Raw genomic sequence first — 17,731 nt, forward strand, 5'->3', positions numbered from 1 at the left:
ATGCCAGGTGGTAACATAAATCCAGGAGTCCTAGAACGCAACTCCTGCTGAGCAGCACTGTTGGTCTCGGTTGCATCTGCTTCAAGTTCACGATCCCCCTTTACTTTCTCCAAAAGCAAAGTAGAGAAAATAATATGCCTGCTCTTTTATTGGGAGTATTTTAGTATTTGTGACATCTGCATGCTGTCACCTGATGGTGAGCTAGTGATACGTATCATCTGAAAATACGAATACAAGGCAGCCCCCAAAACACTTCTTACCAGTTCACACATCCTTTCTTAGGTAAACAACCGATGCTCCCTTTAGAACAAAAGAGTATTTATGTACTTACATATTCTCACAAGTATTGTATTGACTCTGTTTTGTCTCTTGGTACTTAAGCACCTGTATACAGAGCTAAGGATAGAGCCCCTCATGGATTTTTAATAGATAACTTGCTTTAAGAGTAACTATTGCAGTCCTTAAGAAAAATACCATCTACAGCTGCTCCATTTCAGGGACAGTAGCCCGTGCTCCAGTTGTGACATGCCATTCCAGTGCCTTCTGGCCATCCCTCATCTCCGCCACACAAAACTCAGCACAACTAGAGTTTTGGTTGAATCACGTATGTGTCACACAAGACACATAAGTAAAGCTTTAATTGTTAGGATGAATTTCCTGATCTAGTTACAGCAGGTCAGAGAGGACCAGGAAAATCAGCAAAAGTTAAAAAGCAAACAAAAATAGCAAAAGTTATAAAACAAAAAGCAGTGTCTGTTGATTCTTTTCAAAATTCTTGTTCAGAATTAATTACAAAATTTACTCACCTAAAATATTTAATAATCAAAGGGCACAGGCGAGGACCCATCAGAACAGTTGGGAGCCATACACAAACTTCTTGCCAAATGTCAACATTTAACTGAAAAGAAGCTGGGCAGGCCTGGGGCCAGAACACCCAAGGTGATGGAGTAGGTGAAGGGAAGCTTGCAGGGCTCAGGACTGCAGGCATTACCAACTGCACAAAGAGATATCAATACTTTAACAATAGTATGGTGGTAACCCTGCACATCTGAAGAACAACCCCACCTGCCTACATTGGCTGACTACTAAGCAGCAGCTCCAAGCCTTACATAATAAATTAAAAAGATCTCCTCAAGCCACCTGAACTGTCTCTTTGATAGCTCCTATGAGTGTGCCCTTTGCTGGAGGTAGACTGGTTGGCGTTACTAAATCCTTGTGCCTCCAAATCGTGTGCACATGTGATTGAACTGCCCTTGAGCTATTGCAGTGGCATATCACAGGGTAGATGTCAGTTACTCAGAAAGGCTGAGCCACTGAGAAACTGTAAGGCAAGGCTAAACCTGTGTCTCACATGGATTCTCATGTTGCTGCAGGAAGAAACCACCAAATGGCCAGGCAAGTGGAGGGATTCCCTTTCTCATATGTCCCACAACTAATCACTTCTCACTAAAGTAAATATGTTTACATGTAAACAAGTATAGAAAAAACCTTTCCATATACCCTGCTGTTTTTATTCTAAAACATAACCTAATTATGTCATCATGCCCTCGAATTAATCAGAGTACAGGGTGGAACACAAACCAGCTTCTAGCATGAGGGAGGGGTACTCTTACCCTAGTATTTTCTCTCCTTTTGCTTTAGTTAGCCTTGTCTCCCTTCATCCCTCCGGATAAAGCCTACCTTCTAGACCAGTGTTTCAAAGAACATATTTATGGGGTTGGAAATCAATTTAGTTGGTCGTCATAGTATTTTAAAATGTGAGAGGAGAAATAATGGAATAAGAATGCAGCCTTTCACAAGCATTAAGGGTAAGTAGCACTTTGTGAATCCCGCATATCTTTATATAAAAACTGTTTCTCACTGCCTACATACATTGGACTCCTTGTGTTTTCCTGCTGGGAGCTGCTTATGAGCAGACCACATATTTTCTTTTTAAAATCCATACAACTTAGTGCAATGCCAGGCACAAAATAGATCTTCAACACATTTTTTGAAAAATAAATAAGTAAATAAATAAAGCTTGCTCTTCTTATTTAATGATTTTTCCAAACCACTTTAAAAATTTGAGGCAAATAGCAAACAGCAGTACAAAATACTCTTGCTAGTTTAACCATTTTACCTGAAGTTAACTTCTGAAACTTTAAGGCCTAGGAAAAAGAAAACTGCATGTCTGGGGCCATGTCATAGATTGATTTTATTATCTGAAAAATGGAACATTTTTTTTCCCTAAAATTATTACAGTGGGTTCCTAGGATGTATTCAATCCCCACAGCAATGGAACTGCTTGCTCTCTGATGAGCAGATCGACCATATCACCGGGTTCCTAATGATCATCAGATTAAAAAGACATTTTTTCCCTGGCCGGTTGGCTCAGTGGTAGAGCGTCGGCCTGGCGTGTAGAGGCCCCGGGTTCGATTCCCGGCCAGGGCACACAGGAGAGGCGCCCATCTGCTTCTCCACCCCTGCCCCTCTCCTTCCTCTCTGTCTCTCTCTTCCCCTCCCGCAGCCAAGGCTCCATTGGAACAAAGATGGCCTGGGCGCTGGGGATGGCTCCTTGGCCTCTGCCCCAGGTGCTAGAGTGGCTCTGGTGGCAACAGAGCGACGCCCCGGAGGGGCAGAGCATCGCCCCCTGGTGGACAGAGTGTCGCCCCGTGGTGGGCGTGCCGGGTGGATCCCGGTCGGGCGCATGAGGGAGTCTGTCTGACTGTCTCTCCCCGTTTCCAGCTTCAAAAAAAATACAAAAAAAAAGAAGACATTTTTATGATCCCTCATCACCATATATAAAGCGCAGTGCCTCTGCCCTGTGTCACTATCCCAATCTTTGTAAATTAGACATAATTTCAGGTCCGAGTAACTGAAAGGAGTGGATCCCCCACATAGTTGCAACTATACCAGTGAAATGAATGCTAACAATGAGAGCTTTACTGTCTTGTATGACATGTAAGTGCTTCCCTAAATCTCTAGTGCTGAGGTTTATGTGGTGGAGATGGGGATGGCAGAAAGCATTAGAACGGCATGTTACAACTATAGCACAAGCTAATGTCCCGAAATGAAGCAGCGTAGATTATATTCTTCATAAGGACTGCAGTAGTTAGTCTTAAAGCAATTTATCTATTAAAAGTCCAAGAGGGGCTCTATTATTAGCAATGTATTAAAAATGTTAAATACTTAGAGACAAACTAGAACTAATACAATTCTCATGAAAATAATAAAAAAGGAAACTTTTGAAATCTATGCGATCTGCTGTTGGGTATTGGTGTTTTACCCAAGAAAGAATGTGTGAACTGGTACAAGTTTATGGGGGCCGTCCTACTTTAAATTACTCATTTGTTCTCCTCTGTGTCCACTCCATCCTTTTGTTAAAGCCAGCTTGGATCCTGCCCTCCAGTCCCCACCTTGGTGGGTGATCTCAGTTGAGATCTGAAATTAAGAAATGTAACTCCAACATGTGAATGTGACTTCAGGAAATAATTTATCAACGGAGAGCTTTGGTTTGCCTTTTGGTGACATGGAAATACCTGCACAGTGACAATTTTCACCCAGTGCTTTGCTCTAGTCTCCTTTCTCTCAATTACATCTCTCTGGACCACACATCTCTCCACATCAAAGGAGAGTAATCAAACCCAAATCCAAAACATGGGTATTTGCCTAGAAAATACCCTCATGTACCCATTGTGTATATGCCGCTTCTTTTTATCTTTAAAATGGACATTTCCTTTTTTTCCTTTTTTAAAATTAATTTTAATGGGGTGACATAGATCAGTCAGGGTACATAGGTTCAGAGAAAACATCTCCAGGTTATGTTGACATTTGATTATATTGTACACCCATCACCCAAAGTCAAACTCTCTTCTGTCACCTTCTATCTGGTTTTCTTTATGCTCCTCTGTTCCCCCCACCCCCTCCCTCTCCTCCCCCTCCACCCCCCCCCCCCGCCTGGTAACCACCACACTCTTACCCATGTACCTGAGTCTCATTTTTATGTCCCACCTATGTATGGAATCATATAGTTCTTAGTTTTTTCTGATTTACTTATTTCACTCAGTATAATGTTATCAAGGTTCATCCATGTTGTTGTAAATGATCTGATGTCATCATTTCTTATGGCTGAGTAGTATTCCATAGTGTATATGTGCCACATCTTCTTTATCTAATCATCTATTGAAGGGCCTTTTGGTTGTTTCTGTGTCTTGGCCACTGTGAACAATGCTGCAATGAACATGGGGCTGCATGTGTCTTTACATACCAGTGTTTTTGAGTTTTGGGGGTATATACCCAGCAGAGGGATTGCTGGGTCATATGGTAGTTCTATTTTTAACTTTTTTGAGGAACCACCATATTTTCTTCCATAATGGTTGTACTACTTTACATTCCCACCAACAGTGGATGAGAGTTCCTTTTTCTCCACAGCCTCTCCAACACTTCTTATTATCTGTCTTGTTGATAATAGCTAATCTAACAGGTGTGAGGTGGTATCTCATTGTAGTTTTGATTTGCATTTCTCTAATAGCTAATGAAGATGAGCATCTTTTCATATATTTGTTGGCTATTTGTATTTCTTCCTGGGAGAAGTGTCTGTTCATGTCCTCTTCCCATTTTTTTATTTAATTGTTTGTTTGTTGTTGAGTTTTATGAGTTCTTTGTATATTTTGGATATTAGGCCCTTATCTGTGCTGTTGTTTGAAAATATCATCTCCCATTTAGTTGGCTGTCTGTTTGTTTTGTTGTCAGTTACTCTTGCTGTGCAAAAGCTTCTTAGTCTGATGTAGTCCCATTCCTTTATCTTTGCCTTTACTTCCCTTGCCTTTGGAGTCAAATTCATAAAGTGCTCTTTATGACCAAGGACCATGAGTTTAGTACCTCTGTTTTCTTCTATATGATTTATTGTTTCAGGTCTTATATTTAGGTCTTTGATCCATAATGGACACTTCTTTTGGAAGAGTATGTTTGATTGTGAGTTTTGGGTGTGAAGCTGTTTTGTCAGTTTTTCAAGGACTTGGGATAATGCATAAGTTCTCAGGTATCACGGTACAGTGACTGTTCCATTGTAAATCTGTGTAATCTCGGATCTCGCTCATGCCTGCCATTGCTTGAGCCCTGCATATTTTAGGACCTAGTCATCTCTGTGGGAAGCACAGTGAATGAGATTGTTGTTTATTGTCTTACTACAATTAACAGGTACTATGAAGTTGCAACTGGCCAGTAATTGAAAAGGTACAGTGTTTAAGTATGAACCTTGAAGATTTCAAAGAGAAACCAGGAAAAGAAAGAACCAAAAACCAGAGTAGAAAAGACGTGAGAAGCTTTGCACACAGTAATGCCAGGCGACTGTTGTTGACTCACGGAAGGAAGTGTTGGGGAAAATAATAATGAATGTCACTAGCTCTCAGGTGGTGTGAAAATTTTCTAGGCTAATCTAAGGATTAATCATAAAAATGATTCAATATGGCATAAAGCACCTAAACACCAGTAGGTAATTAAGAAATAGTTTTGTTTTTTTTTTCAGAACTCTTGAGAAAGAGAACATGGCACCAATCCATCCCATCTTTAGGAAAACATTCCACACACCACGTTGCTTCTAAACATTTCTTCTCAAAAGGAAGAAACCCCAGGATATTGTATTATATGGCAATAATGAGATGCAGATAGTCGGGAAGGTCTTTATTAACTTGCTTAAGGAGAGCTGCTGAGTAGCTTAGAGGATAAAGCACTGGGTTTCTCTTTGGATTCCCCAGTGGGAGTTTCATTCACAATCTAGTAGAGAGACCCACAAAACACAATAGCTGCTTGCTTTTAATGGGTTGATAGTATGAAAAATATTTGCTGGTTATGAAAGATAATCCATTTCTGAAAAGACTGTCTTTTTTCTTTTCAAAATTCCAGGTACAATAGATTCTTCTCCCGCTGACAGAGCATTCATAGAACATCCCAGTTGGGATGGCTTCTTTGCAGCATTTGGCTCATCTCAAAAGTAATGAACTCTGTATGCAAGATACCTATCTCAGCTCTGACTGGCATGCCAGAGACTGTAGATTCACAGCCAATATGTTAAGGTAATTTCCCAACATAATTCATAGTATTTTTTTTAATTATTAAGTGAGAGGTGGGGAGGCAAAGAGACTCCCACATGTGCCCTGACAGGGGATTCACCTGGAAAGACCTCTATGGGGCGATGGTCTGCCCATCTGGGGCTGTTGTTCCATTGCTTGGCAACCGAGCTATTTTAGCACCTGAGGTCAGGCCATGGTGCCATCCTTAGCACATGTGGCCAACTTGCTCGAATGAGCCATGGTGCATGAGGAGGGAAGAGAGAGAAAGAGAGAAGTGAGAGAAGGAGAGCTGGAGAAGCAGATGGTCACTTCTATATGCCCTGACCAGGAATAGAACCTGGGACTTCCACATGCCAGGCCGATGCTTTACCACTGAGCCAACCGGCCAGGGCTTAATTCACAGTATTTGAAGGGTAATCTTTTTTAATTAGGTTGATCTAAATATTTAATTGTCCCAACTCTGCTTGGTAATGTTCCTGGGTTTCAAAGACTAATGAAGCAGCATGGCCTAGTGGAAGTACCATGGTCATGAGACCTATGAGTTTAATATTCTCCCAACAAATATGTGAGGGGCTCTGATTATGGGCCTGACATTAGTTTTTTTGTTCAGTCATGTTTCTCACTATGCCATGATCTGTATCTCTGTTTCTATATTCACATAATTTAAAAAATAATGAATTTCTGTCTTTATTTTTTGAAAGCAGCTGTGGAGACGGACGAAGAGGGCTTTTTGAGGTGGATGTCTTTCTTTTGTCCTGATCACCATGGCTATTGATAAATCACTGCTGATCATCTGTGGGGTTCCTAGCATGGTCCCCTGGTACAGCTAAGGGATAAGCAAATCTTTCCTTTCTGGCTGGTCCTGAGCAGGTTTCTGATGCCCCACTGATAGTACTGAAGTCTATATCCTGCAGAACTAAATGTTTCCTTAAGGAAAGATGAGCACTTTGCCAGGGAATACAACTGAGGTATGTGTTTTCAGTGATCAGGAACTTGATTTCTAAACAAAACTTTATAAAAAAGGCAAACAACCAAAAACTAACAGAAATACTATAATAGTTTTGAACATGAAGAATTATGCCAGCCCAACTTGTATGGCATTAGAAAGGGCAATCTGTGGGACAGGTAAGTAGAAAGAATTTTGTAAAGAATTGAGAACAAGAGGAGGAACAGGTGGAGAGGCGCACAAGGAAGATCCTCTTGGCTAAAAACTATGCATGGATGTCCTGCAGGAACACTGACCACAGAAGGAAAAATAGCTCTACCCCATATCTTTTCCTGGTAATGAGTTTATGTTTAACTTCAGAAGGGAATTACTTTCTGAGACAGAAACTTGATATCACTTGAAAAATTGTAATTGTGCTTGAAGAATAAACATGACACCATAGAAAGAATCCAGGGTTTGAGAGAAAGGAGACATGGTTGATTCTTGACTCTGGGACTCACTGGCTCTTGTGATTATGGGAAAATCATTTAATCCCTTAAAGTCTCAGATTGCTCATTAGTAAAAGGGGATGCTAACACCTGCTTCACTCGCCTCACAGAGAGGTGAGGATCTGGAGAGAAAAGAGATGTCAACATGCTTGGCCAACAGGAAACAGTCAATTACAAATACTAGCTATTATTATGATGAACAGAATACAGTACCATTAACAAATGTTCGTTAGCATTTCTGAGTTTATATGAGGTCAAATACTCATACCTACAATCACCACTATAATGTTGGTTCAGTTTCGTCCTCTGGCTCTTTATACTCTTTATAGAAAAGATCGTGTAAGTTAGTACCGAATTCCCATGTGAAGAAGAGAAACCTATGGAGATAAATTAAGGCCCCATCATGGAGTCCAGAAAGAAAGCCTATCCTGCTCTGAGTCCATAAAAGGCAAGCCTTCTCTTCTCTTTTCCCCTCAGCATTCACAGCTGTATTCTAAAAGGACCGTGTACCCTGAACCAGCAGGTCTCTCTCACCTGACATTGGCTTTTTTGGCTGCCATGTCTGTTCTACTTCTGCACCTGGAGAACTGCATCCACTTATTATCCATTACTCTTCTGCTCACCTGTCCTCTTAGCGGGAGGCTCTGCTAGGTTCTCAAAGGCAGTCACTCACTTCTTTTCTTGGCCACTCAGGACACCATGCGTACACATCTGCACATCTGATGGGGTGCTTGGGCCAGCTGGAGCTCAGCTCATTAATAGTGCATGACCTCCAGGTTAAAGCCTCTTTCCTCCACTAAAGATTCACTCATTGAAAATGGGTGGGCACACCTGCTTCCTGCACTGTGTGTGGAAGGGCCAGATTTTGTTTTTCTTTTTTTGGATTCCCAGAAGCAAGCTCTGTGTTTACATTAAGGGAATGCCTATTGGATGACTATAGGGAATCAGCTCTACAAGTTAATGCAAGTCTGTTTTATAGGCCCCTGGTTGCACAATTTCCTGGTGTGAATTCTTGGGTATTTGTAGAGGAAAGGTATTTTAAATTATGAGGGAAATGTCATAAACATTCAAAATCAAAAAGTCATTTTAGAAACATTCAATTGATATAGAAGACAAAGAGCTTTGTGTTGTTAACATAAGTAAATTTGGTTACTGATCAACTTACTAAAATGGAAAGCTTACTTCTCAGTGGAGATGAACAAAATATTAGTTCTATTGGAGACTTGGGAAATTAGAACCACTGCAATGTGTAGCTGCAAGTTCCAAACACGGACACTTTCTGTAACTGCAGAGGGACCAGAAACTTGGTGAAAATATCTTCTGCACATACACAGATCTATCCTCCTATGTCAAAGGCCGAGTTCATTGGCATGGCAAGAAAACAAACTTTTGAAAGCTCATCCTTGCCCATTTCACTTAGTGATGAATGGAGAACTTGCTTCTCTCAGGGGATATTAAGCTCATCTTCCAAAGGATTTACTCATTTGAAAAATGAGGGAAATTTAGTGTTGACTCAAAATGGTTCCAGGATGCAAAGAAAACCCTTACTTTCACAAGAGGGAGACTTTATGTGAGGCAGGAATGCAGACAGCAACACATCAGTAAACTATGTGCTTGTTCTGTCCACGCCCTTTATAATTTTCATGAAGCCTCAGGCCACCACCCCCCACAAATAAATCACCATGGAGAGAAAGCTTACAGGGAGTGAGAAAGATTAACAGCTCTGCACAGGATAAAGTGCTAAGAGAGCCTGTGCATAGGCTAGAAGCCTATGGGATGTCAAGCTCTGCATCCCATTATAGGACAGCGAGATTTGCATAGAGCAGACAAGTTTCTTATTCTGCCATCTCATTACAATGTGTCAGAGATTAAATGAAGATAGTATGGAAACTGCTTTCTCAAACACAGGAGCAGTGACTGGCAATTTACAAACACTGTTCTTTGAACAAGCACAGGTTACTGTCACTAATTCCTTGATATTTCAGTAATTTTTAAGCATTTTTCTTCTTGTTACTAAACAATGTAAAAGTAACTGCACTTATTTTGGTAGAGAAGCATCTAAAACCCATAAAATGTTGATTTAAGATGCAACTGTATGTCTTTTGGAACATTGATCTTCGATACTGAAGTCTGTTCCGAAGCAATACTTAGAGTTCCACACTTTTTTAGGGGAAATAGAAGGGGTCGTTGCACCAGCCGCCCATGTCAGGCGCTGTCTCCAAGCCCATGTGGAACTTCTTGCAGGTTAGTGTTGTTTTAGGAGAAAGCTAACCCCTGAGAATTACTTTGTTTATGTGATGAAAAATGATAAAGTGACTCCATGGCTTCTAGAGACAGGTTTTCCCCTCCCTCCCTCCCTCCCTCCCTCCCTCCCTCCCTCCCTCCCTCCTTCCTTCCCTTCTCTCTCTCTCTCTCTCTCTCTCTCTCTCTCTCTCTCTCTCTTTCTCTCTCTCCTTCCTTCCTTCCTTCCTTCCTTCCTTCCTTCCTTCCTTCCTTCCTTCCTTCCTTCCTTCCTTCCTTCCTTCCTTCCTTCTTTCTTTCTTCCTTTCTTTCTTTCTTCCCTATTGTCTCTCTTTCTCCCTGTTTCTTTCTTTCTTTTTTTTTTTATAGAAAAAAAGCACAGGTTCTGGGGAAGGGCTGTCAGTTCATAGAGTAGGAAGGAGTTAGATGAAGGGTAGTAAGTTAACTTAGCCCTTGCTGAGTATCAGATACGTGTGGGTCAGTCATGTAAAGATGAACAGAAGGAAGAGGGTAGAGCTACAGATGTGTGTTTGGGCATCTTTATGTACCTATTAAGTTAGGGGTATGGCTGATCTAAAAGGCCCAACAAAAATCTCTCTGTACTAATTAAGGTGACTTAATAATAAATCTTTGATTTTTTTTCTAAAGGACTTCTGTAATAAAATATTTATAAGTATTTATTAATAAATTGATTTGACATTGGGATGTACTTCAAAATAAGTCAATGCTGAAGGAGGGAACTGGGCAGGAGAAAAGATAAAATAGAGTTGGCCATGGAGAAAGTTCATTATTCTCTTCTCTCTACTTTTTTATATGTTTGAAATTTTCCACAGGGCCAACTTTAAAAAGAATTCTTTTTTTAAACAAATGGCTCTATGGAATAAAAATATCATATTATAAAAATTTGTTTATATAATACTTTGACTTAAAACCTCCATTTCTATTCATAATATTTATGCAAGAAATAAAATATTTGAAATTAATGGTAATTTGCACTTGGCTTAAGTGATTCTTATTAAGTAAAAATGCCACAAAGGCTAAATCAATCAAATATATTTATGTCAAAGTACTTTTCTAAGCTAATTTTTTCATTAAGTATATTTACTAACCCTCTAATGAATGCAAAAGAACCATTATACATTACTTTTGCTGACATCATTTTAACTACCTATCTGTATCTTATCAACCAAGATACACAGTATCAGTAAGTAATGAGACAACTTAAAAATAGATATATTCTGCAAATCAGATTTTTCCTTAACTCAGCCTGGCTCTCCTCTATTCTCTTCTTCAGATTTCTGAGGTGTACTGCATTTTTGTCAATGTTCTATCATCCTGATCATTTTCAACGAGTGAAGAGTAACACGCTTGTTTTATTTCATGTTCTAAAGGCAACCAGATGCTGCCATGCCATTTGGAGCAATGGAGCACCCTAGTGGTCTAAGCAAGACAATGAATCTTCCCATTCACTTGAATCAGGTCCCACAGATTTTGAAACTAGACAACTAGAAATAATTAGCATAATAATATTAGCCATATAATAGATGGAAAACATTTTGTGAATGAATGGGATAATTGTATCTAGAAAGGCATAGATGATTAAACATTTAGTCATTCTTAATTTTAAGGGCCAAATGGCTGCCATATGGTATTCCAAAATTACACACACACACACACACACACACACACACACACACACACACACACACACACACCTGTGAGCTATAAAGTACATGTTTGGCATTTTTGAGTTTGTGGAACAGTATTCTACATTCAATCTGTATGACTCAACTTACTGCACCTTAGATGAGCAAATATAAATTGTAAAAATGTTATCTTCTGTTTTTTTACCCCTCTGCAGTCCAGTCCTACACACCATAGTGTATGTAACTAAGAGAATAGCCATTGGAGACAGAATTACTACGTTCAAGTCACTCTCTCTCTTTCATGAGCAGGGTGACTTTGAGAAAGTTGATTACTCAGTCTGTGATTTTGCTTTCCCATCTGTAAAATGGAGATAACAGTAGCAGATACCTTTAGTCTTGTGAGAATTAAGCATTTATTAAAACAATGTCTGGGCCCTGGCCGGTTGGCTCAGTGGTAGAGCGTCGGCCTGGTGTGCAGGAGTCCCGGGTTCAATTCCCGGCCAGGGCACACAGGAGAAGCGCCCATCTGCTTCTCTACCCCTCCCCCTCTCTTTCCTCTTTGTCTCTCTCTTCCCCTCCCGCAGCCAAGGCTCCATTGGAGCAAAGTTGGCCCGGGTGCTGGAGATGGCTCTATGGCCTCTGCCTCAGGCGCTAGAATGGCTCTGGTTGCAACAGAGCAACACCCCAGATGGGCAGAGCATCGCCCCCTGGTGGGCATGCCGGGTGAATCCTGGTCGGGCGCATGTGGGAGTCTGACTGCCTCCCTGTTTCCAACTTCAGAAAAATACAAAAAAAAACAAACCCCAAAAAACAATGTCTGGAGCACAGTAAGCACTATAGCTCCTTGCTTCTAATATTACTCCTTTTGGGCTGCAGTCACATTTATCATCTATCTGCACCATCACATTATGTCTATATGTGCACTCTGGACTCTTAGAATTAGTGTAATTTTGTATGGCTCAAATTGAATAGTCAAAAGTTTATAGAAAATGAGCTGTTTTGAAAAACATAATACATATAAAATCTCATATTTAAGTTTATGGAGTACTGATGGAGTGGAATTCCATACCTAAGGACCTCATTTCTTCTATACAACTCACTGTACTTTATATTTTAACTGGAAATACCTATAGCAGGATAGTAATGAGCAGTTTAATTTCCTCAAGGTCACTTTCCAAAGACGTGAGGGGAATATTTTGAACCCTTTTTCAAAATTTGCAAAAAATTTTTCCCATATCACAACTGTATAAGAAATGAGCTGTAATTAATTTAAGTGCCTTGAGGGTGAATTAGCCACCCACTGGGTGATTTGGTAAGAAAGGTATTTCACGTGAAAATAAGAATATCTTTAAATATAAAGCAGGTAAAGTAGAAGATTTAAAAACTTAAAGGGAAGAAGTCCCAAGACTACCTACCCTAAGCCATTAATAAGCCTTTCAATTCATTCAGAAGAAAATGGATTACTGACTTCAGGATCCAATTGTGTAAACCTTAATAATCATATAAGCAGTCCCAATGATTAGCTCCAGCATTAAGGATTTTTTTTCTATATCTTATCTTTAGCACCTTTTATATACATTCTAACCCCCTCAAAGAGAAAAAAAACAACAACCGTATATACTTATTTCCCACATCACAGACCATCAAGAATCACACAGTTTTCAACCATGTAATTGGAACTCCTATGATCTGGTGTGTGAGGATGACCCCATCTCACAATGCTAAATTTTCTGTTATTAAAGCTACTGTGCTGGAACAGGAGCAGCAAATTCACATATTTATGAAAAAGTCATAAGTGGCTCAAACCAATCTTTTCAAATTAAAAAGAGTTTTGTAAAAGCCCACAGTAGAAAAATAGATGTTTTATAATTTCAGAGTTGAACTAACAATGTTGTACCTAAGGTTTTGATACGTGTTCTCAAATACTAGTTAGTGGCCACCATAGGGAAATATAATTAGTAAATTCATGCATCATGCCCGGAGGCCTCACTATAATTCTCACTAGGCTCTGAATTCCTAGACTTAGGGGTTTCCAAACGATAAGGCTTATCTAGAAATTTATTAACTTCACTTTCCTGAATAGAGCCAAGAAGAATTTACCCAATTCTCATCTATAGTAAAATGAGGTTTATGAGGTTTGAATAAACTTTTAGTTCTAAAAGAGAATGCTAATTTGTTCATTGAATGCTTTTCTTTTAGATTCCATGTTGTTCCCTGGAATGAAACATACAACTTGTGAAATTCAAACATTCTCCTACTTACAAGGACAATTTCATTTATTAATGGCCTATAATTAAGAAGAAATTGTTAGCTAAACAAACAATTAGCTTGTCTGAAGAATAAATAGGAAGTAGGTTATTCATTTATTTGCTAAGTGTTCTTAGCCTTGACCTACTTTTCACTTATTCAGTTTGCCTCCTAGATTTCCTAGCATTTTTATACCTAAAGTAATTTTCCTAATCAAACAATGAAAGCTAATATATTTTTGTATTTTCTTTAGGAGCAAGAGTAGGTTAATGCACACATAAAATGTTGTGTCATAAGTCAAAATTTTATTTCCAATTCTACCACCTGACCCTAAGGAAGGTATTTAACCTCTTCATTCTCCAGTTTTCTGTCTCTGTAAAGTGAAGATGTTAATAGTTGCCATGTACCTTAGGCTAATAGCATCATAACTCAAGGGATCAATTATAATTCTTTAAAAAAGAGGATACTTTATATTAATGCAATTCTCCCCCCAAATACAGAATATTGGGAAATATTTTGGATTTCTACAAAAGCCTTAAAATTTTTTTTGAAGATGACTATATCCTTTATAATTATTAAGAGAATCTGTCAAAACAGTACCTTTTGCACATAAAGGCAATCTCATCTGAATGAAGTAGCATGAAGTTAGTTACTTACAAGAGATTAGCAATTTTTTTTGTTAGCCACATTCTGCCTTTATAGGGATATAAAAATACTTATTACACACACACACACACACACACACACACACACACACACAGGGGCGGCAACAGCATGGCACTGAGCTCACTTGACTGGAAGTGAGATAGACAGCCAAGACAGAAAGACAGAAAGGAGTTAATAGTGAATTGTAAATCAAGTGGAAATCTACAATATATAATGTTGCAAAAATACCATTCCCTTGTTTTAAGCAAGTATTATTGGAGAGGGAGGGGGATTAGTAGCTAAAATTAAACCTTGTTCTAACACTTATCAACTCATAGGAGTTTATTGAATCCAGTGTTAGTCCTATGTATTTCCATATCATAAGCCTTCATCTGCAAAATGGTAATGTCCATTCTTACCTATCTGGCCACATTGGTTGCATAAGATTTTCTCTGAATGACTACTACAATCACCTCAAACATTGAAATTACATATATATGTATATGTATATACATATGTACATATATACCTACCCAACATCCATGCCTCCATCTGTCTGGCTATCCGTCATCCATCCATCCATCCATCCATCATCCATCCATCCATCCATCCTTCCATCCTTCCTTCCATCCATCCATCCATCCATCCATCCATCCTTCCATCCTTCCTTCCATCCATCCATCCATCCATCCATCCTTCCATCCATCCATCCATCATCCATCCATCCATCCATCCATCCATCCATCATCCACCCATCCATCCATCTATCATCCATCCATCCTTCCATCCATCCATCCATCCATCCATCCATCCATCCTTCCATCCATCCTTCCTTCCATCTATCATCCATCCATCCATCCTTCCATCCATCCATCCATCCATCATCCATCCATCCATCCATCCATCCATCCATCATCCATCCATCCATCCATCCATCCATCCATCCATCATCCATCCTTCCTTCCATCCATCCATCCATCCTTCCATTCATCCATCCATCCATCCATCCATCCTTCCATCCATCATCCATCATCCATCCATCCATCCTTCCATCCGTCCATCCATCTCAATGAGCAAAAGGGGACAGCATCTGTTCTGCTTACCTTCAGGCTCCCTGATCTTTCTCCCCGCTGCAGACTTCCGGAGTACACTCCTTCCAGAGCTGAAGAGGCTGGTGAGCTCGTCCAGAGGGCTGCTGAGCGGCCTGGCGTGCGGTGGGCTGTAGGGCACTGGAGAGGAGGCGTTGGAGCTGGCTTTCCTGTGGTCCACTCGAGCTGCCGCCTTGCCGGGGGAGTAAGGAACCTTGGAGAAAGAGCTGCACGGACCCGCCGCTGGAGCAGAGTTTGGCTTTTGCTGCACTTTGGGCAGATCTGGGTTTGTGGTTGCCTTTCCCGTGGGCACCACGCCAGTCTCGGGTGGGAAGGTGAAGTGCCTGTGGGCGGCAGCAGGAGGTGCCGGGGGCGCGGGAGGAGGTGGCGGCGTGGGAGGGGGAGAGACTTTGTGAGGCCCGTTGAACACCGGGAGGCCGGGGGACGCGGGCCTGTCGCCATCCCCTTTTTGGTTTTTGGAGCACTGTGGAGACAGAGGACTCGAGCCTTCAGACTGCACAGGGTACTTGAGGTTGGTTTCCAGAACTGGCAGCTTCTTCACCTCCAGGGGTGTCAAGGGCGATTCATCCGACGCGGGGGAGCAGGTGACAGGTGTGGGAGGAAACACCAGGAGTGGGGGGCGGTGAGGGAGCAGGTTGGGAAAGGGGGCTGGGATGTCCCACGCGTCTCTGCAGGGCCCTGGTGCTGGGCAGCTCCCTTCTCCATCCTCCAAGGCGATGGGGCTCCGGCCCTCACGCAGTGAAGGGGCTGAAACGAATGCCCAGGCGCCCACCCCGCGACTGCCGCCGTCCTCGGGGGGCACGAAGTACTTCATCTCTTCATACACTGCCTCGGCCTGGTCCGGGCTGCCTGCGCGGCCCACCATCTCGATGTAGACGGGCTCGGGCTCGGTCTCCGAGTGCGCAAGGGGCGTGGGGGACGCGGGGGTCCCCAAGACGGCCCCTGAGAGGCACTGCGGGCCCGCTGCCCTGCTCCGCGTGCCTGGGGTCCCCGCCGCCCCGGGCCTGCTGCCAGAGATCTCTTCCGAAGAGCCACTGAGCTTGGTGTTGGGGCTTCGCTTTGGCTTCCGAGGAGGAATCTTTTTCATGGTGCTGTAGTCATCACTGTGAGGTCTGGGCCGGGTGAAAACTGAAAGGGAGGAAACCAAGAAGTGATGAGAAGTGTTAGCAAGACTCCAGGGCCAAAGCCTCCAGGAACTGGGGCTGGCTGGGCTGCCCTTGCCCACACAGCTCCTGCAGCCCCTGCTGATGGAGAGACACAGGCCTGCATCCTTCCACTCTCTGGGACCCTGGCTCAACATACACTTCTTAAGACTGCCAGTGAGAAAGGGAGTTTTGACCTCAGAGCTGGAGGACAACTTCTACCCACGAAGGAAGACGTTAGGGGGACCATAAGGTGTCCCAGGATTGCCAGGCACCTGCAGAAGGGAGGTGTGGTCAGCGGTGCAGTCATGTAGCGGGGGATCATACTTCAGATCAGCTGACGAATTTACACCTGTATTCTCAGAATCTGAACTGGCTCTCTGAATTTTCAAGATGACAAAACAAAAAGCTAGGGAGAGCAAGCTAATTAGCCAGTCAGCAGCACATAAATACTTCTTATAGGAAATGAGTAAGCTTGATTATTTAAATGGAACAAAATGAACAAAACAAAATACCAACAAAACACCTACATGCATAGAGAGATTATTATTTTTTTAAACAATGTATTATTAAAATGATGCCAAGGGTGAGTTTTACAATTAATCAGTATATTTGAATCCTTAACAGAAACATATTTAATAACCAAATCAAGAATAAGAACTTCTGAAGTAGAAACTTCTTAAGTTGAAAAAAGGGGAGATATTGAAAGAAACAAATCAGCATATATTATTAGTAAAAATTTACTTTAAAAGAGGCAGAAAAACTATTTAGATATGATGCTAAAACATTTATTAAATTAGAAGTTTAAAAAATTCCAAAAGACATTTTAATATAGTTTATTATAAATTGTAATAGAGCCTGACTGGGTAGTGGCGCAGTGGATAGAGCATCGAACTGGGATGTGGAGAACCAGGGTTCGAGATCCCGAGGTCGCCAGCTTGAGCATGGACTCATCTGGTTTGAGCAAAGCTCACCAGCTTGGACCCAAAGTCGCTCGCTTGAGCAAGGGGTTACTCGGTCTGCTGAAGCCCCACGGTCAAGGCACATATGACAAAGCAATCAATGAACAACTAAGGTGTCGCAACAGAAAACTAATAATTGATGCTTCTCATATTTCTCCATCCTGTCTGTCTGTCCCTATCTATCCCTCTTTCTGATTCTCTCTGTCACTGTAAAAAAAATTATAAGCTAAACTGTAATATTTATTAAACATAATT

General features: G+C 41.3%; 1 protein-coding gene across 2 annotated transcripts in view; it reads right to left on the reverse strand.

The window, feature by feature from the left end:
- The window catches only part of MYO16 (myosin XVI), a 592,224-nt gene that overhangs the window by 62,029 nt on the left and 512,464 nt on the right, over positions 1-17,731 (reverse strand). For both annotated transcript variants that reach the window (XM_066380569.1, XM_066380568.1), the window contains exon 32: positions 15,367-16,500. In XM_066380569.1, coding sequence (XP_066236666.1) covers positions 15,367-16,500 — 1,134 coding nt within the window. The remainder of the gene's footprint in view (positions 1-15,366; positions 16,501-17,731) is intronic.

Source organism: Saccopteryx leptura, chromosome 4 (genome assembly GCF_036850995.1).
Source record: "Saccopteryx leptura isolate mSacLep1 chromosome 4, mSacLep1_pri_phased_curated, whole genome shotgun sequence".
Classification (NCBI taxonomy): domain Eukaryota; kingdom Metazoa; phylum Chordata; class Mammalia; order Chiroptera; family Emballonuridae; genus Saccopteryx; species Saccopteryx leptura.